The 20,902-nt window shown below is 35.8% G+C and overlaps 4 protein-coding genes across 4 annotated transcripts; 2 read left to right on the forward strand and 2 right to left on the reverse strand.

Annotated features, from left to right (window-relative positions):
* Positions 1-2,622: 2,622 nt before the first annotated feature.
* On the reverse strand, positions 2,623-6,094 carry LOC130749291 (uncharacterized). Its single transcript, XM_057602626.1, has 2 exons — positions 5,738-6,094; positions 2,623-3,300 (listed from the first exon to the last, which is right to left on the reverse strand). Exons 1-2 carry the CDS (start codon positions 5,823-5,825, stop codon positions 2,711-2,713), a joined length of 678 nt encoding a protein of 225 aa, XP_057458609.1. The 5' UTR covers positions 5,826-6,094; the 3' UTR covers positions 2,623-2,710.
* Positions 6,095-7,869: 1,775 nt separating this feature from the next.
* Positions 7,870-11,666, forward strand: LOC130743851 (10 kDa chaperonin 1, chloroplastic). The gene is made up of 7 exons (XM_057596073.1): positions 7,870-8,070; positions 8,163-8,221; positions 8,302-8,352; positions 9,627-9,692; positions 9,805-9,852; positions 10,922-10,951; positions 11,344-11,666. The coding sequence occupies exons 1-7, from the start codon at positions 7,977-7,979 to the stop codon at positions 11,410-11,412; spliced, it is 417 nt and encodes a 138-aa protein (XP_057452056.1). The 5' UTR covers positions 7,870-7,976; the 3' UTR covers positions 11,413-11,666.
* Positions 11,667-12,702: 1,036 nt separating this feature from the next.
* LOC130743850 (protein TRIGALACTOSYLDIACYLGLYCEROL 4, chloroplastic) lies at positions 12,703-17,271 on the reverse strand. The gene is made up of 5 exons (XM_057596072.1): positions 16,886-17,271; positions 15,663-15,912; positions 14,762-15,131; positions 13,680-13,975; positions 12,703-13,110 (listed from the first exon to the last, which is right to left on the reverse strand). The coding sequence occupies exons 1-5, from the start codon at positions 17,158-17,160 to the stop codon at positions 12,913-12,915; spliced, it is 1,389 nt and encodes a 462-aa protein (XP_057452055.1). The 5' UTR covers positions 17,161-17,271; the 3' UTR covers positions 12,703-12,912.
* A 1,404-nt stretch (positions 17,272-18,675) lies between these two features.
* Positions 18,676-19,521, forward strand: LOC130748237 (putative invertase inhibitor). The gene has a single exon (XM_057601417.1). The coding sequence runs from the start codon at positions 18,771-18,773 to the stop codon at positions 19,341-19,343; it is 573 nt and encodes a 190-aa protein (XP_057457400.1). The 5' UTR covers positions 18,676-18,770; the 3' UTR covers positions 19,344-19,521.
* The last annotated feature ends 1,381 nt before the right edge of the window (positions 19,522-20,902 follow it).

The raw sequence follows: 20,902 nt of genomic DNA on the forward strand, positions 1-20,902 counted from the left end.
ATACTTTGTTAGAATTGATTATGAGAGATTTCAGGAACTAACCAAACATGCACTCGGATTTTAAATTGGTGCCTATAAACCGTAACACCTTTATTGAGCAGAATGTGACTGCACGCCATAGCAAATGTAACAACTACATCAATCCATAGTATATACTATACATTATCCACAACTACAACCATAATTTATAACTTTGCATAATATTGTTAGAAATGTATCAATAAAGAGGGATCGAAATTGTAATTAAGAATAAAAGCACATGCATACAAAAAAGGTAGTAAGAAATTAAGTAAGAAACAAAATAGAGTTACCTCAGGAAAAAATTAAATCCGAGATAAGTAAAATGGAGGAAATGTATAAATTAACAATAATTTTTATATGATAGATTACATTATTAAATTTTCTACAAAAGATAAGGGTTAATGAATAGTAGATTTCTTGAGTTATATATGTTGACACGACAACATTTGTAGACCCAATCGAAACCAATGCACAATTGCACAAAGCATGGGTTAGGTTGCTAACTTACTTAAGTAAGAAGGGGTTAGGTTGGCTAATTTACTTAGGTTGATCCACCAAAACCTGTTATAGCTTAAACAATCAATCAGAATTCAAAGTTAGAACCCAATTTGACATTGAACTTTTGTACATTATCCATACAAATATAATTGAATCACTACATTATCCACCAAAACCTATATATTTAAAAAAATTGTACATCATCAAAAGAGAAATTATATTGAATTACTTATATATCAGAGAAGAAATTATAACTTTTCCGATGTATCAAAAAAAGAGAAGAAATTATAGGGGTTTAATTTGAAAAATAAATATGTTGTATGTCACTCTCTTTATTCCAGTCACACTGTCCTTATTCTGTTATTCTGCTATATACATCGAGACATGTTTTTGCAAAGCCATGCTTCTGTTTTCATTCCTAAAAATGTTCTCTGCCAGATTTCAGTACAGTTTTAGCAACGGAGAGTTGTTTCCTCGCGGTCTCATCTGTACAAAAGGACAAAGATTCTAGTAGAGCTAGCTACCTAGGTCCGCGAGAGTTTTGTCGTTTAACCTTTATATTTTTTAGATAATATATTAAGAATATTATTTTAACCTTTATATTTTTTATAAACGTAAAAAAAAAAATGTCTCCAAAACTGTACTTCAAGAAAATGAGTAGAGAGTACATTTAATCAAAGTGCGGTGGTGCAAGGCTAAGAGTATGGTGGTGTGTTGAATGTCCACGGTGAAATATGTTGGGCAAAGTACAAAGGCATACTGACACTCAAATCGGCTTAAGATTAAAGAGAGAAATAAAAAGTCTTGAAAGAGTTATGAGTGAGTAAATGAATTATGCTTAAGATATAGAATGATCAAACTTGAATTTATAGAGTAGTTATGTCTGAACAGTAATGGGTAGTCTTTGGATTATTAACCCTGCCATTGGATAACCTTAGTTTAGCTATTGTGAATAGCTTCTTATATGATGACTATGTTTCGGCAGTTATTGGATTATCAACCTCGTAAACTAAGTCTTTGCCGACTAGTTGTTGGACGAGTCAAGGCTTCATTTTGGTCATCCTGACCGACCAACAAGGTGTTCACTTGACTGTGAACCCTCGGGCCAACTGTGATGACATTGGCCTTGTTAGTGGCGGAGGGACAGGGGTGACTTGTCCCTGCTTAGTCACCCCTGAAATTTTAGGAATTTCTCAAAAAAAAAAAAAGAAATTGAAGGAGTGTGAGACTTGAGAAGGAGAGGAGGATGGTGCCTGAGGAGCTTGGCATGTTATGATTATTAATGAAGGGGTTCCTCTTGTATTGGGTTCTCGTGTAGTTCTTACCCAGTTACCCAGTTTTCCCCCTGCATACCTTATGTTCGTCCTCTGTTTCCTCCTGTCATGTTTTTTCTTCCTTGTTTTCCTCTCTTATGGCTTTTCACTCTTGTATATTTTCACCTAGCACCTGCACCATATAAGGTGAAACTGTGACCAAAGAGTTAAACTTGGCACCTGATTTGGTGAGTAGCAGTGGCGGCCCTTGTAGCCATTTAGACCGGCCATAATAAGAGCCCCCAGGTTGTCATGTAATATCATGCACTGTCAAGTTTGACAAGTCTATGTCAAATGTTATGGAGCAATAATTTTTCCCCGTGAGAACCATATTCACCAAAATTGATGTTATTCTCATTGGAGTGCACAAAATAAGGCGTAGTTGGATTCTGATACGGATCTTTGTTCATAGACGACGGACACATAGGAGGACGATTGAGCTCTGTGTTTCACCATCAGGAATTGCATGGCAGAGCTCTGATACCATACAATTAGAGAGGAAACCAGAATTTCAACTGAACAAATTAAAATGAATTGTATTCACACAGAATGGGAGTGTATATGGAATTATTTATATACAGACAAAGCTAATACTAACTGACTAACCATAGTTACACTCAACCTGTAACTAACAAACTAACTAATCCAAAATCATCTCCCAACTGAATTACTCTCATTTTCCAAAATTTGTAGCATGCAAAGCTCGTGTCCATTCATCTTTTGTGAAAAGCTCACATTAAGCCATGAAGGAATACAAATCCTACTTCAAGTGGTGAAACCCAACACACGGTTAGCTAAAAAACATTTAAAATGAACAAGGCATACAGAAAATGAATCCAAAAATTGTCACGTGAAGATCCTGCACTATTGTAAATTCATCAGAGAAGTTTAAACAGTAAAATGAATACATAACAAATGAAAAACACGTTACAATATGCAACACCACTACTTTTCTGGCCTCCACTGCAAGTAGTATTGCTCCCGCTATAACACCCCTTTTTCTGATGGATCCCTGCACCGCGATTTTCAAGCACGAATGAAGAGTTGGTATTCCCATTGCTAAACAAAACACACCAAAAGAAAGGCCCTTTGTTATGGAGTCCAACCAAGCCTACTCCAACCTCAGTGTGTGATTTGTTTGTCAGAAGAGACAGAGATTTCTTATCCTTGATGAGAACTTCGGAGAATGCTAATGGTGGCTCAAGGTACTTCTTTTGACAACCAACAATGTGTCCAGTTATGGTGCCGAACGTGGGTAGCTCGACGCCGCAATTGGGAGCGAAAACTTCGGTGAAGTCGTCTTCAGGAGGCTTGCAGTTCACAACATTATTATCAGTGCAGTTCCCTTTGCATAATTCAACATATTGTAAGGCCATGCACCCTAGACCAGGGCTGTCATTCAAGTGTGGAAGCTTTTGATCTGTTCGGTTCTTGTTTATGATGTCAACAATATCATTGGCAGGGTTTCCTGCAAGACAGAGAGAATACATAACGTAGTTAATGTGCATGAAAGTAATGTTTATAGTATACTGTTTCCATTCAATTGCCATGATCCAATGAAAGTATGATTGAGATTTGCACTAATTTGGGATACATTATGGAACCTGATTCTGATAATACTATTAAACAAAATGAACCAATGGGAAAATGATGCATAGCTCCTTAATGTTCTTGTTGAGAAGTCTCACATTGACTAAAGATATGTCCAAATAATGTTTATAAGAATAGAACAACCCTTGCCCGAAGCTTGCTAGCTTTTGGGGTAGAGTTAGGCCTAACCCGAATTCTAAGAGCTCTTATTTAAGCAAACCTTGTTATAACTCATCTACTTGTTGTATTCCTGGGGTAGATACGACAACACTACACTTCTACTAAAAATACATAGATGCAAATATGCTCTTAAGTACAAGTGAATCCTCCAGTGCAAGATATTTCTAATCAGCCTAATAGGAAAGAAGAAATACCCGGCCTATTGGGTTTTCTAAAGGATTTTCTGACTACCCAAATGGGATGTTACTGTTAGTATAATAACCATGAATACTTTGGTATCAAAATTGCCTGTTTAAAATAATCAACATTATTACTCAATGATTCTCATAAGTTAACAGGCTGCAGACAGATGTAGATACATATTCACATTATAACTCAAATATTTCAATTTCCTACATCAACTTCTTGCTTATCATTGGCATTAGAGATTCCATATTTATTACATTTATTTTAGTATTTGTAAAACCTAAACTTAATTTAATAAAAAAGGGGGTGGTTACCCCTTTAATTTAAATAGTAAAGCTACCAAGCCTACATCTCAGATATTCCAGCAAATGATGCAACCTTGCGAGTCATCTCGTAGGTCTGATCTTTTGAGGATACTTATTCTTCTAAGAAAACATGTTCATAAAAAACCAGTATACAGAACAATAAATGTCCAAACTAATTTTAATAGGAACATCATTTGTGTAACATTTTCCTTTCCTCAACATCCCATTATCTTCGACCTGCATAAGAAGTCTAAATTCAATATTATTTAAAGAGTCCTATCCTATAGATCAATAGAAGTTTTGCAGTACCATTCAAGCAAGCCTTCAATTCTTGCTGTTATTCTATAGGAAACAAAACAAAGGGGCTTGCCATCTCAAGAAATTGATTATCCTTAAACAGAGCTTTCCCTTTCTGTCTTAATTTGGCCAATCACATGAATGCACCATATCAATGCTGTATTTAATCAACATATTTGGACATTCCATAAGAGTAAAACGTTCTAGTATTTATCAATGTTGTCTTCCTCAATATCAGAGGAGCCAAGGAGTAGTTGATTGGTGAAGAATTATGATTTAGTTTCTTGAAATTCAATAATTAATTCACAGGCATTGAATTCTAGAGTTCACAGTTTTTTGACAAAACCCCTCAATCTAGCGTTTAGAACATAGACAGGGTTAGGATTCAAATTCCAAAGCATTAATGCTGTCTGGGACAGAACAATTTTTGTCAGAGCATGCTTTAGGATCCAAGGCATTAATGGCTAGAAATACTACACACTCTATTTCTAGATACAACTATCTTGAAAAGAAAAATGCACATCAAATAATTGGCCTTCTGTGTTTCAGAATGTACATAATGTAGTACTTGACCAAGTAATTGAAAATAGCTTATGTTTCCTAAACACCTTGGCTGGCTTTGGTTTAGTATTGTGCGTTTATGTAATAAAACAGGACTAAGGAAAAGATTGAACCTTGGGAGATACATATGGGTAAACTTAAATAAAAGAAAAACTGAAACATGGGAGATTAGGCCATTGTTGAATGCTCTAAGTTCGGTAACATACACAGAAAACTTCCAATTTCCAGATACACATATTGAAATTTGAGGATTTAAGCAAAAGGAATTGTAAACTTTCAATTTCAGCAAAAGGAATGTGAAACCCAGGAATCAGATATACAGGTAAAGATGCAAACTTTCAAAGCCTAAGTAAAAAAAAAAACTCATCTTAAACTTAAATTTAGGAGCTTTTGGAACACTACTTATACAAATTATCTCAAAAGTACAATTATTACTTATTAGAACAACAACCTAGCACATTCTCCAAAAGTAAAGAAGTGAAGCCCCATAAATAATTGGCATTTCTTATAAAGGTAAAGATGCAAACTTTCAAAGCCTAAGTAAAAAAAAAAAAAAAAACTCATCTTGAACTCAAATTTAGTAGCTTTTGGAACACTAATTATACAAAGTGTCTCAAAAGTACAAAGTAATTAACAGAACAACCTTGCACAATTTCCAGGAGTAAAGAACTGAACCATATAAGTATAGATAATGGACATTTCTTATTTGCCACACCCACATTGTTGTAATGAAAATGCTCATAAAAGTAAAACACTTCAAAAAGAAAAATTAAAAGATAACATTACCATGGGTGTGGTGTGAGAAAACAAGAGCTGGCAACAGGAGGCAAGTGAAAAAGTGCAACACAGAGCAACTGAGCTTGTTCTTCATCATGAGCTAAGATTAACAAAAAATGGGGTTTGCTTTAGTGGGAGAGAAAGTGAGTGGACAAAAAGAACAACCCTAGCTAGTGAAGGAGAAAAGGGACTTATGGTGCTTTTTTTTTTTGGTTTTTGAACAGGACAAAAGGGTTGCTCAATCGGCATAAATGAGGAAGATGGGAAGAGGGAATGGGTTGATTGGTGAAGTGATATGGGTTGGAGCTAGATTGGAGTACAAGGTGGTCCCATGCAGCCGTTTTCTCCTCTGTCATTCTACATTTTTTCTAAAGAAAATGCTAGTTAATTTCAACAAATGGAACTTTATGGGTCCCTTAATTCCTAGATCATTGTGATTATGGAGGCAAACATTTTAAGTTTTCAATTTTTTTTTATTTAAATCCTTAAAAATGGTATTGTGTTTGATTATACATTTTATGTTAGCTTAACTCAAACAGCTGAGTGTGTGCTTGATTATACATTTTCTGTTAGCTTAACTCAAATGGGAATGTGTTTGATTATACATTTTCTGTTAGCTTAATTCCTTATAAATGTTGGGTGATATAACCCCTCACATTTGTAGCCCATTTGTTAGTTTTTTTTTGCATTACAGTGTTCAAATGGACTTTGACAAGGGAACCAATGAAAAAACAAAAGTTTCAATTGCAACCCTCACGTTTCACACTTTGATGCTTTGTTTTGGTTGATGGGAGAAATGGAGAAGAGAGAAGATGAATATAACAAAATATGTGAGAAATAAAGTAGATTTTACAAGTTTTTTGCATGATAGAAAGAAAAAATAGAAAAATTGATATAACATTTTTTTTTAGAAAGCAAAAGCAATAATATTAATAATAAAAGAGAGAAAAACAAAGAACAACCACCTCAAGAAGAGGGGAAGCAACCCACCCTATTCAAAAACAGCAAGGGGGGAAAGAGCAACAACTCTATCAGAAAAACACAAACACCCTATACAACACCTACCAAAAGCACTTTCTCCACATACAAAAAAAAAACCTCTCAGAATAATCTTTCCCTAAAGGTCGGCAGCACCACCTAAACCCCACAAAAAACCTTAGGAATAGAACAACCAAAACCCAAGAGGCCGCTCAAACCCACCAAGAGACAACACCCCAAAAAATTATCCTTACAAACCTCTACACGCTGAAATCTGAGTCGCAATCTAGTTCAAGGTCTCTGAATCTGAACAAGAATACTCTAAGCCTAGTCGTTTCCCCATCAATAGGGCACTCCTTGCCCTAGTCATAACGCCCCAAGGCTCTAAGAATTCCGCTGGCAGCAGCATCAATTGTCGACCTTCGGAAGAGTCCTCTTCAAGCGGGCTAGAAGAGGTTGATCCCGGGAGAGAGCTCACCTCTTTGCCCCTACTCTCATCCTTCCTAGGGCGACCACGACGGCGAGTGGCCTTTGCCTCGAGTCCACCAATGGATAACCGGGCTTTGCCGACCACTTTTCTGGGTCGCCCGCGTCTCCTAGGCACAAGCAACCCTTGCCCAAAGAGAGGGGACAGCCTCCTCCTCCCCACAATCACCTCCATCTCCATACCACCGAACATTTATCTCCATTTGTTCGGTTAAATAATTAGAGTGTGATTTCCTGTGCAAGTTTAAAATTGGCATTTAATCATATTTCCCTACCTTGACACAAGCCAATTGAATTAAAATTAAAAAAATAAATTGATAACATATATTTAAATATATATTAAAAACCAAAAAAATATACGAATGTACATATAACAATGATTTCTGCTTATAACATAATCGACCTATTTAGCATTATGTATCATTTCTGTTTATAACAATGATTAAAACGGATGTAAAAAGTTCTAGTGACTAACTTACATTTGACTAGGATAGATTGATAGATATCAGCCACTTATAAGTTATGACGTCATATGTTCTTATTACAAATAAGTTATTTTAGGGACAGTACTCTATGAAAAATGTTTTCAAGGACCAATTTAGATTATTCCTATATTTTAGGGACTAAAAACATATTTAAGAAATACAAAATACACACAAACTTCTAGTAGTTTCTCACATCTCCTCTTTGTTTTTTAGCAGCTGTGGCCTGTGGATAAACCTAGAACCCCAATCCATTCTCCATCACCTCGACCTTGCTGGTTTCTTGCTCTCATCTCTCATCAATGGCTTCCACATTCGTCACCCTACCAACTCCCTTCCTTCACAAAACCAGTACCAGTGTCCCCTCAACCTCTTTCTCCAACAAGAGACTCCCATGTATCTTCAACTCACCATTTTCTTCACTTGTCTTCACCAATTTCCTCATGTAACGCAATTTACTAACTGTTTTTCATCTGGGTCTTATGCAGTTTTGAAGAGGAACTCTTTGAAGGTTAATGCAGTTGCCACGAAATGGGAACCCGCTAAGGTTATTATTGTTTTTTTCAGTGTGTGGATGTTGATGTTGAAGGCTCAATTATGTTTTGAATTTTGATGATTTTGCTGCAGGTTGTGCCCCAGGCTGATAGAGTTCTTATTCGTTTGGAGGAGCTAGCACAAGTATGCTCTGAACTTATCCAAAAGTCAAATTTGTGTTTTTGTTTAACTTTGGATGTTGTTTATTCTTAGTCTTCAGGAGCTATTAGGATTAGTTTCCAGCACTTAATTTTTCATTCATTTGGTGTTTAGAGTCAATGAATTGCTAGCTTGTATTCAATTATTCAAATTATTATGGTCCTTATCTTAGTGCAAGGTTTAGTGTTGGACTCTTTTGTGTGCCTTCTTTGTTTATCTTGCAGTTCGATTTAGCTTTTGGAAACTCTTTGGCTTTGTTTCGGAGTTTTTGAGGGAAGGGAGGGTAAACAAACCATCCCCGTTTTTGGAAGTTTAAAATTCCTCAAAAAACTCGAATTTGGGGGAACTTCACAAAATAACTAAAGGAGGGTATTGGTGGGATTTTGGAGGGTTTTAGAAAATTCGCAAAACCCTTTCTTCGTTTTAATAAACTTTCAAACAAGGGGAGGGCTTCTTATAAGCCTTCCCTCGCCCTTCCCTCCAAAATCCAACTTGTAAACAAGCCTTTGAGATCGAACCAGACATGAATTTTTAAGTGCTTGGTGTGCCATTGTATTACAACAACAAAAATAAAATAAAGGCTTTATCCCTCAGGTGGTGTGCCAAATGCCAATGTATTGCTAGTAGAAAATGCCTTTATGTGTGTTCTAGGCTCATAAAAATAAAACATAATCTGAGATTTCTTCACTCAGTGTCCTCAGCTTGGTTTTCTTTTGTGTCAGTAAAAATAATACAACTTTGATATATTCACACCCCAACTTTCTCTTCCATCTAATTTCCATCCATTTTTTCTTCCTATCTCTCTCTTCTTTTCTCATCACATATGTCATATCTGTCCCTTCTCTTCCTTCTATTCCTATCACTCTCTAATGGGCGTTGGTGTATTGAGTGTGAGCAAACAATTTTCCGAAATAATAACACCCATATTCACCCCTTAGTGAGATGATTGCTATTTAAATGCACCATTCTTAATTGCTCCAATCACACATGCATAATAATAGCATGATAACTAAATTATGTATTAAGAAGGTATATACTATTTGTTATGAAACTTCTTTGAGATATACAGATCAGCTGCCGATGCTGAATATTAAATCTAATTAGTTGGTGGTTTCATCTGTCGTAATATGCTTAGTTTGATATCATTTAGGTTACTGGTTTACTAAAGTTTGTTACAAGGTCATGCAATTGAAAATTTCAAAAGCGGAAAGTACATTTACCTTGTTGTGTAGTTAATCTTTGAATATTTTTGTATGCAGAAAACAACTGGTGGAATTTTGTTGCCCAAGTCAGCTGTTAAATTTGAGCGATATCTTGTGGGGGAAGTAAGTATCCATGAATGACTTTGATGCTTTAGGTCTGAAGACTTGCTATTCTCTTTAACGATTTTCTTGTTGAGTTTTTTATTTGAATCATTTTGTTTCATATTTGTTTCAGGTCCTAACTGTTGGTGCTGAGGCTGGAGAAGTAAAGGCTGGGGCAAAGGTATGTTGTTTAATTACTATGGAAGAGCCCGGCCAACTTTCTCGAGATTGATAAATGCCTTGTATAGGTGTCTGAGATTCTCAAAGGGCTTTAAAATCTACCAATACAAGGAATCCAAAATTAAGACTCAAGTAATTCTAAACTTGAAAAGGAAATAAACCTAAAGTCTAACTTTGTATATAAGATACCCATGATCCAAATATGTGGCCATGAACTTTGGAGTTATTGATATTTAATTAATTAATCCCTAAATTCCAATCACAAACCCTAATTCCCATTATACAATTACTTCACAAATTAATGTTATCCAGAACCAACTCTCCCAAAAGCTCAAGGTCTTGCGTGAAGCTCATGGATGATTTTATATCTAACATTGCCTCTCACTCAAGAACTCTTCGGGGTTGAAGGTTGGTAGTGCAAAAGGCCCACCTAACTCTTGACTATTTGATGATTTTGAGGTCTTGATACCACCTTCAAGATAAGCAATGGAAGTTTATGAATTGCTGGAGGAGTGAAAACCTCTACAGTTGAATTTATATACATTAGCTATAATACATTTTCTAATTACAAGATACAAAATATGAAACATAAAATCACTACAGAAGAACTTATCTTAATATGTCAACATACATGCATTTCACAAATAGTTGATATTTCCAGAAAATGTGGCAAAAATCAGCTCCTCATACTGAGATTGGAGGATAGTTATTTTATTATTGGTTCAGTGATTATGGTATTTTGTTGGACTGAGTGATAGAATTATATGAGCTCATGCAAGAAGTGGGCCTTGTGAGTTGTGATACCAAGATTAGATATTCCGGTTCCAAAATTCAATAAAACACTTCAAATTATTTCTAAGAATGATACACTTCTCATAATGCATTCCTTAAGAATGATACACTTCAAATCTTTGTTTAATTTGCATGTCTGTAGTGGGGTAGCTTAGACTTTATTCAATTCATGCATTGCTTCGGTTTAAATCAAACAAGGGTGAAAAACTAGTGGTGTTTTGAATTTGAGGTTGCAGGAATTCATTCCAAATGTTAACTATAATCGTTTTCTTTTGCAGGTACTATTCACCGACGTGAATGCTTATGAGGTAAGACATTAAAATGAAATTTGCCAAACCATTTTTATTTTGTCTTGGTTACATTTCAAGCTTGTTTTGATCTCATAAGTTTCTCTTGTCGGGGAAATGTTTTACAACTTCATGTTGAATTACTAAAACTTCGATTGTCACTATTTTGTTGTCCTAATAGTGCATTGGTACGAATTGTGAAATGGATGAATCATGCAGTTTCAAATACTGCATGATGAGCAATGTGGTGGATGTTTTTTATCACCAGAAAAATATAAATTTTGACACGACTTTCTTGACAAAAATAAATTGTTAGCATTCTAATGCAATTATTAATCAACTGCTTTAGTCAGGTGGTAATCAACTGCTTGTGTTGACATTAATAAGATTGTATTGATCTATTTACTTTTCAGGTGGATTTGGGGACTGATGCAAAGCACTGCTTCTGTAAAGCAAGTGACTTATTGGCCGTGGTTGAGTAGGTTTTGGTCACTGTTGAGAGGAAGAGCCGCCTTTTTTTTTTGACAATATTCATGGCAAATGTATTGGTAGTAGAATGAACCATTTTCAATAATTGGTGTTAAAATTTTCTCTTCCAATGTTATAATAGCACACTGCATCCTTGGCGATTTCCTTTTGCCAATTCTCCACTCCATTCCATGCTATTCTTTTCCCATGTTGTAAGGCTAAATATTAGTTTGTAATTTTACTTGCTCAAAAGTTTTTCCTTCAGATATCCATATTGCACGGTGAATGTGATTGGATGAGTAACCACTTTCAAGGAGCTTAATACGTAATATACCGATGGTGTAAATGAGTTTCACACCGGTAATATAAAATAATATGATTGAACATCTGTGTAAAATTACTCACACTGATAATACTTATTGATTAAAATCACACAGCAGGGGGGAATTCGATAAATTTTAAGAACTACAAGACATGGTTCATTTGTAATATAATACATAATATTAGAATCAAATGTAAATTTCAAATACGATCTGTCACAGTATATACTAATCAATGAAGATTCAATTTCACACTTATCAAATTCTCTGATTCTCCTTCTTTTTTACCTGTTGCTGCCTTCTACTATGATGGTACCAGTGCTACAATATGGGCTCTGTTATCAAGCTTCTATGACGGTGAGAAACAACGATGGATGTCCTATACAAAATTAAAATGGAGGTTTGCAGAATCAATACAAAATTGAAATGGAGGTTTGCAGAATCAAGACCCAACACAAAATCTTGGAAGTCCACATCATATTCATCCTGGAGAAAATGATTCTTGGGTTATGGCGAATCTATCCTTTCGTGCAAAATCTACCATCTTGGCCTATATCATTGCGCAAGATTATGATCTCCGAGAACAAATTTGATCCAATTTTCAGTTCTTGGAAGCAATGCAATAACATGGTGCATTCTTGGTTTGATCAACTCAGTCTCTCCTACAGTTTCAAAACGCATCATGTACACAGAAAATGCTGCAGATGCTTGGAAAGATTTTAAGGACTGCTTTAGCCAAGGTGATTTGGCCAGGATTATTTAGCTACATTACCAGATTTCCACGTATAGACATGGTATGCAACATGTTATTGAACACTTGACTGAATTGAAGAAATTATGGGAGGAATTTGAACAGTACAGGCCTTCTCCTAGGTGTATTTTCCTTGTTAAGTATTCTTGTGTAGCATCTAGAGCTATTGTTAACTACAAAGAACAAGACTATGTGATTAGGTTTGGATGGGGTTAAATGAAAACTTCAACACAGATCTCAAATCCTGACTGTGGACCCCTATCCAGCATTGATTAAGGTCTTGTCATTAGTTTTACAACATGTTATTGCATTGCTTCTTGTGCATGCAACATATACGCATGAGAGTAAATGACAAACAAATGGAGCTTCTAAAGCAAGCAGGCTGGGCTTCTTCCATTAAAATGTCAATCAAAGTGTTACAAAAAGGTGAGGATAGCATTCAGTTAAAACTCATAAAAGCGCAACTCAACCATCCCCTCTTTCCGTTTTGGAGAATACCATGCAACCAACTTTCCAGACTCCAGAAACTTAAAGGAGTAATTCAAGCTGCAAATGAAATCTTCAAAGTTGATACCGTGTTTCCTGGTGAAAGACTCAAGTGAAATTCGTGAATCTGCTCTAAAGACAACTGGCCCTGCAACCTACAGGTACACAATTGACAGATGAGTTGTGCCATTTAGTATTGAGATGATTTACATGAATGTGTGAGAAGAGAAAAGTGGAAAAACAGATTCAAGGTGGATGAGAGAAAAAGTGAAAACATTCTTTAGAGCTGAACATTTGTACAAAAGTTGTGGATTACTTTCCGAACTGATGAACAATATCCTTTAATTAAAAAACAAGCCTTCTTTTTTTTTTCCCATTCTGAATCATAAATATAGGGGGATAAGCAATGATATGCTGTGCAGAACACAATGTATGCATAATTTTACAGCTTCTCATAAGAAAATTGTCACACAAATTTTTGGCAGGCTGACAATTCCAGTTTTTTTCTCTATCTTCCATGAATTAATCAACATTACATTGTGGTTTTATCTTTATAATCTGTACTTCAAATTTGTTTATTGGATAAGCTCCATTATATGCTTGTACAGAGGGTTAGTTTTCTAATACTCTTTTGCACATAAAACTTTGTTATTGATTAAGATTTATGAATCATTCAAACTATTAAACACCAGGTAATAGTTTTTCTATCAAGGCAAAAATGTACCTGCTGTTGAAAGATCAAATTAAGCCTGGGTGAGGCTGATGGTTGTTCATTGACATCAGCAGCGGTGGAACTCTTGAAACCATTCATAATCTTCTTTCCAAGTGCTGAAACTGAAGATATATCAAGACGAGCATCCAATCTGGTCAAGTCCCCAAAATCCTTTGTGAATTTCCCATGCTGAAAAGTATAGCAGACTGAACCAAACAAATCAGCATTATGTCGAGATCTCCCGCTTTTTGTTGACACCTCCGAATCTTCTGCTGAACCATTCCGAATCCAGGAAGCAAAGGAGCTACCTAAAATTCATTATGAACCAGTATCAACCTTTGTAAGTATAATATAATTGCCATAAACTCGTCTACCAAGCTAACAGCTATCAATAGGCTAATGATGGAAAAAATTTAAGAACGAACTCAAGGGAAATTTATTAAACGCAGTGAAAGGAATTCCTTGAATGCATGTCTTGACTCCTAGGTGAAAACAACCTATTGGAGCAGGATTTTTGTGACTTAAGCAAACCAAGAATTCAAGAGTCATAAGACCCCACTATTAGCATATTTGGATTTTGCTTAACTTTTGGGGTAAAATTACAATTTTTTACCCAAAATCTCTTTCAACAAGACATGGTTGAAAATACTCAACACAATAAATGTCTTCAAATGTCTAGAAAATATTTCATATCATCATGAATGTTTGTTAGAATAATTTAAAGTACCATACAAGAACTCTTAGGAGTGATTATCATATTTCACTTTATTTCCTACTTAGCTTACTATTTGATGAATTAGGAGTCTACTACTAGTATAAATAGGATAGAACTGCATGACTATATAATGTTATTATATTGTGGGCATGCCTCGCCTCTCTTTTCTCTACCTATGTCCTATAAGTTCAACAAAATGAAAAAAAGAAGATAAAACACTAGGGGGGGGGACAAAAAAAATGCTGTGAGCACTAAAGAAGTTTTACAGAAACAAGTAGCCTGTAGGCCCTTCCTACAAAAATGAATTCATTTTTTGACAATAATATGAACATATGTATTCTCATCTGTGATAATGACAGCATCAATGTAGAGAAATTACCGATTATTCCAGACACTGCTGCATGAGGTTCCTGAAGACGTACATCATAAGGAGCCACCCTTCTTGTCTCCTCTTCCAGATCCTCCACAACCTCTCCATCTCTCCATAAGTACTTGGTCTTCTGATAAGTAAAGGCAGCCTTCGCACATAACCCCGGTAGTAGAGACAGTGGTGGCTTGCTATCAGTTGCATTAATTGCCTGGGGATTGCCACCGTTTTTATGTATCCCTAAGTGGTACCGCAGTCCAGAATCAGACACAAGGGATGACAAATCAACCGATAAAGTCTCAGGAACATCCCAATATTTTCCTTTGTGGTCAACGAACAATTGAGGCCACGCTGCCTCCAAGGTAAGATCATGATTAGGAAGCTGCATGAAACATTGTTTATTGAGATGTTTCATTATACGCTCTAGCACCACAGTAGAATTTTTTTTTTTTTCTACGGGCACACATGACATGCAATGACAGAGCACCATTAAGAAGAAGAGTATACATATGTAAATGAACAACAAAAAAAGTATTATACTCATTTTACTAAATTAAGGCAGTTGTTTAGAAGAATGAAGGACTACAAGCAGATGACAAGAATACAAAGAAATGTTTCCGACCATGACACTACCTCTTAGGTGATCGGATGGTTAAAGTAGAAATATAATTTTTTTGTAACTCTTCAGAGATTTGATATTTAATTTTTAATTTGTTACCTAGCACATGACATATGACAATTTCCAGTATTAACAGTTGCAACATATTTATCCATTTCAGAGAAGGAGGGAAAAAATACATAAATTAAATACAAATAAATCATGCACAAGCTTTGAGAGTATGCATAAAGTCTAACATTTTCAACAGTTCCACATCAGACAATGAAAAATTATAACAAGCAGTTAAATCCATGCCTTGTGTAAAAGCATCAGTTTTTTGCGGCGCCTTTCTTTCTCACCATGGCCCTCTATATTAAACAGCATGGATGTTGAAGAAGAAAAAGCAAATTGTGAGGTTAACCCAATTGAAAAAAGTGACTTGTCAATGAAATGTTTTGCAACATCCTTGACCGTGGATAGATCAAATTCATCAGCATTAGTAATCTCATTTTTTATATCAGTAATCAGCTTCCTGGGACGAAATTGTCCAGTTACTCCAAGCCACCTATATTGACCAGAATTAGCAGTATGAGTACATTGAAGAGCTGAAATTCATAATGATGTTATACATATACTCAGTTAATATATAATGTAAACTAACTATCCACTGCTAGCTTTGGCTCCCATTTGTGTCTCTTTCATACTTCTAATAATGAAGATCCGTGGCTGACGAATTTATGGTTTTTGGGTCTCATGGTAACCCCCCCCCCCCTAATCTTTGAAGAATGAGGGTGGGCATGAAGTCAGATATTCAAAATTCATCAGGTCCATCAAATCTCACACTATGGAATGTAGAAAATATATGTCGAAGTAAGTTTACGAATTCTGTAGAATATTATGTGTGATTTTAGATATAGAAAAAGTGTGCAGACATAATTACTCAGTGTGTAGTAGACATAGTTACTCAAAGTGTGATTATTATGTCTAACAAAAACTAGTTTCTTTCTCTAGTGTTTCAAAATAACAGAAAATCCTAAGAACACACCCTTGAAATGGCAAAATGACCTTTTCGCAATGCTCGGAACCCCTTTTGCTCCCATATTAAGTTCAAAGCACATTTAGGCCTAGAATTGGACTTGGCTAACAAAAGAGAGGCATTGGCTTCTTACTTAAAGCTCGTTTGGAAATGGAACAAAGAGCACTTATTGGAGTTTCTCTACTAAAAAATGCACTGGATAAGCTGCAATTGGTCCGCATCCGAACGGGCTTAGTCATATTCAATATCAATAACCAAACTAAAAGGGAAAAGAACTCTCATTTCAAAGCAGAAAAAAAGGGCTTTCTAAAAAACCCAGAAAATGTAAGCACAGACCCATGAAACAAACTACCACTGGAAAACAGAAATGACCCTTTAAAATTCAAATGCTTGACACCCCATTTGCCATTTCATTGAACCAAATAACATAAACAGTCACAAAACCACAACAGAGTACAAGAAATGAAAAAAACACAAATGGGTAGTAGTAATGAAACAATACCAACGATGTGAGGTGAGTCTGAGGAGCAACGACTGAAGAGCAAAGGAGCCCAAATCCTTAGGAGAAGTGGGAGAGAAAGAAGGGATTACAGGAAGAGGGAAGCTATTGTTCTTGAAGAATGAGAATTGCTGAGGGCGAAGAGCTTTGCTTGCAACAGAACCGTCAAGAGGAATAGGGTCTCCTGGAACAGCCTTAGCCCAACCATCTAGGGACTGAGGGGATGCAATGTTCAAGTCCCAGAACGCAGAATCAATGGCTGTTCGAAGCTTCGCCATTGATGATGAGGTAGTGTGTGCTTTTTGGTTTGGTTCCTATGCAGCAACAATGTCAGCTGAGGACTGAGGTTAAGGGGTTTTGTGTTTGTTGAGGTTTAACCTGTCTGCAGCTTTTGCTGCTTATCCAATTTAAGAATACAAAAATTGGTTGACCAAAAAAAAAAAAAAAAGAATACAAAAATTGTAAATTCTAATTGTAAATTGTAAACAAAAATTTAACCACAAGTTTAAAAATATAATGACCCTAAAAAAAAAAAAAATGTCAAGCTGACTTTGACTCTGGTTTCTTTTCCTTCATCCTTGTAATCTCCTTCGTTGTGTTAGTCGGTACACTGGAAGTGAGTAAATGTAAAGACACTGGGTGAATACCAAATCATTTTCTTTCACTCTATTGCCCATTTTTATCATTCAAACAGATTAACTACATCATAAGTGAAGATCAAATTATTTTGATTAAAACTTGCTATTGAGATCCTAACAATCGTCTAACTCTTTAATTTTAGCACTTATCATCATTTAGTAGCCCTTACAAACCTTCCAATTTTAAGAGCACGCAATTACTCGGCCAACCTTTCACCTAAAATAGTCAGTCAAGCATTACGCTCGCAATTCGTGGTCGGTCACGAAATCCACGTAGGATAACAAGCCCTCAAGGCATCACACTTTCAAGGAAAGTAAAACAAGTCTTATGAAGCTCTAACACATTAGACACTTTTAACTCACTCTCTTTATGATCTTAATCTCTATACAAAAACATGTTTAATTCTTCATCAACCAGATCATTGTTGTTCGATCGGCCCAACTTATACATCTTAATCAATCTTTCTCCTTGTAGGAGGAACTAAGCTCTCCCTTAAAAAAAAACTAGTATAAGCTCTCCCTCAAAACGGTACATTTGATTTTTTGATATGTAGGAAGAAACAAACTTGTTGAGGAAGACATGAAAAGCTCATTGACCAAGGAAACAAAACACAAAGAGTAGTGATGCCACATCTTTACTCAAAAGGTTAAAATCTTAAAAGACATCAAGTTTATGAGTCACATCTCTAATAAAATCTGCACCTCATTTATTTTTAACCAATATAAAACTCCAATTCAAACTTAAATTCTCAACTGAACTCATTACCAGAAGGACAACATACACATTTCTTATAATTTACGCATCATGTTAATTGAAGGGAGTGAGCGAGATGTGATTTATCCTTAAAACATCACTATAACACGTTTAAAAGGCAAGTTAACTCAATAGAGCTTGCGTAGCTATTTTTACATATCTTCCTATTCACCTTTTGTGCGAGAACGAGCTAGTCTATCCAAAATCTCCACGTAAACAAAAAATTGTCCTCAACTTTTTTTGCTTTTCTCAATTTCTAGGCCATAATTCTTGCACCTTTAATGATACCAAATTAACTTGGCTTGTAATCTCATCTTGTTAATTTAGACGGCACTATACTATTCTCATGTAAGTATTCATTCTCAGCCCCATACAAATCAAGAAGAAAACAATCTTTCCACCCACCACCACTTCTTAAAGCTATAAAAATTTACCTATTACACATTGTAACCTTCGTCATGAACTCTAGGCAAGTCCAAAATTCCAAACAAAGAAAATGAACCTTCCCACTTTCCTTTTGCTCACTCTCGCAATACTCTTATCTTCTTTCCATTCTTTTGTTGATGCTAATAACCATCTCATTCAACAAACCTGCAGGAATTGCTCAAAAAGTGATCCCAACATAAGCTACAATTTTTGCATAACATCTTTTCAATCAGACCGTAGGAGCCACTGTGCCCAAAACCTCCACGAACTAGGCCTCATCTCTATCAAGATTACAAGGCGCAACGTGACGGATATAATATCTAAGATCAAGGAGCTTTTGAAGAAGAAGAGCTTGGACACGCTTATCAAAGAGTGCTTAGATGATTGCCTTGAAGTTTACTCTGATTCCATTACAACAATTAGAGAAGCTATTAGAGATTACAAGGCCAAGCGTTATGCGAATTCTAACGTCAAGATAAGCTCGGTTTTAGATGCATCTACAACATGCGAAGATGGATTCAGGGAAAAGAGCGATGTCGTTGCGCCATTGAGTAAGAGAAACAAGGATGTTTTTCAGCTTTCTGCTATAGCTCTTTCGATTATTAACATGCTCAATGTGGATAAATTGATGGGTCCGTTTTGATTTTTTAATGGTTTGGGTAGTAAATTAATCATCATTCATTGTAATTTATTCATAATGTTTTGCTATGTTCTTGGTTTGAGCTCTTTGATTGTATGTTACTCCAGTCTTCATTTTGAAAGATGAACTATAATGTATGAAAAATGGATTGTCTAATGTAATTGGATGGTGAATTATTTAACCTAAACTTTCTCATTGTTCATTTAGACAACCCCATAAAGAATTAATAATAATTATTATTGGACTAGTTAGCAATGGTATAGCGATAACTTCAAGCAATAATAATCTCACGTTGCCTTAGCTTGAAATAAAGGAAAATTTGATAGACCACCTAGGCAGTAGACACAAAAAGTCAAAAAGAAAGAGAAGAGATAATTAATGAACGCGGTGTATAATATGTTGGGCCGCAAGAGGATAAATTGAAGGATCATCACATTGGGCTTACATGAGCACACAAAAAGTGGATTGGACACCACATCCTTCACAAAAAACCTTAAGATATTGATGAGTCCTTTCACTTATACAGTACTCATCACTCTTTTAATCATCCAATGTGAGACTTCTTACTCACACTTGAATTCCCAACAATCTCCCCCTCAAGTGTGAGTCAATCTCAAGCGGAAGCCTCCAATTAGTTGCATCGCCGTTGGATCTCCATCAACGGGACACGTCGCCTAGCCACCATTGCCAGGAAGACTTTCGATACAAGGAGTCTTCGCGATGATCTCACTAACCATCAGCTCTGATACCACTGTTGGGCCGCAAGAGGATAAACCGGGGGATCATCCACATTGGGCTAACATGAGCAAATCACAAGTGGATTGGACACCACATCTTTCACCCAAAATCTTAAGGCATTGAGTGTATGAGTCCTCTCACTTATAAAATACTCATCACTCTTCTATTCATCCAATGTGGGATTTCTTACTCACATTTGAATTCCCAACATAATATGATGTGATAAAAAGTGAGAGATAAATAGAAAAATTGAGTATTAGTGTATGTACTCTTAAGAGTTTATATATATATATATATATATATATATATATATATATATGCTCGTTCTTGGCAGATCCAATCGGGTGTTTATGATATGGAGTAAAAGGATTCGAACCTTTGCATGCTGGTACCAAAAACTGATGATGCCTTCACTTCACCTCTACTTCCCATGTACCTAGAGAACCTAGCTCCGGTTTGACTTTAGCTACGAACTCATAACTACTAGCTCTCTTAAGACATAAACTCATTCATAACAATGTCAGCGTATCGGGATTTAGGCTTTAGGTTGGTAGAGACAAATAAAGCAGTACTCCCCATAACTTCGATCCAGTATGGCCCCATCCACTGATTAAAATACGAGTCCAAAGACAGGGTAAGAAAGGGTTTAGCTAATGGAGATATTAACTCTTCCAGGAACCAATAACGCGTAAACCGTGTCAAACCGAGACCCCAGAAACAAAATCAAAGACCTAGAAGAAAATGACCAATTGAGGGGATGACAAAAACAAATATCTCCTATCATTCGCAGGAAAACACAATCCATAAACCACCCTGTAAAGGAA

This window comes from Lotus japonicus, chromosome 3 (genome assembly GCF_012489685.1).
Source record: "Lotus japonicus ecotype B-129 chromosome 3, LjGifu_v1.2".
NCBI lineage: Eukaryota > Viridiplantae > Streptophyta > Magnoliopsida > Fabales > Fabaceae > Lotus > Lotus japonicus.

Coding starts and splice junctions, on each gene's coding strand:
- LOC130748237 (XM_057601417.1), top strand. CDS start 18,771: ATGAACCTTCCCACTTTCCTTTTGCTCACTCTCGCAATACTCTTATCT.
- LOC130743850 (XM_057596072.1), bottom strand. CDS start 17,160: ATGGCGAAGCTTCGAACAGCCATTGATTCTGCGTTCTGGGACTTGAAC. Junction 15,913..16,885: donor AGACTCACCTCACATCGTTG/GTATTGTTTCAT, acceptor TGGTCAATATAG/GTGGCTTGGAGTAACTGGAC. Junction 13,976..14,761: donor AGCAGTGTCTGGAATAATCG/GTAATTTCTCTA, acceptor AATGAATTTTAG/GTAGCTCCTTTGCTTCCTGG.
- LOC130749291 (XM_057602626.1), bottom strand. CDS start 5,825: ATGATGAAGAACAAGCTCAGTTGCTCTGTGTTGCACTTTTTCACTTGC. Junction 3,301..5,737: donor TTTCTCACACCACACCCATG/GTAATGTTATCT, acceptor TCTGTCTTGCAG/GAAACCCTGCCAATGATATT.
- LOC130743851 (XM_057596073.1), top strand. CDS start 7,977: ATGGCTTCCACATTCGTCACCCTACCAACTCCCTTCCTTCACAAAACC. Junction 8,071..8,162: donor CTCCAACAAGAGACTCCCAT/GTATCTTCAACT, acceptor GGTCTTATGCAG/TTTTGAAGAGGAACTCTTTG. Junction 10,952..11,343: donor CCGACGTGAATGCTTATGAG/GTAAGACATTAA, acceptor TTTACTTTTCAG/GTGGATTTGGGGACTGATGC.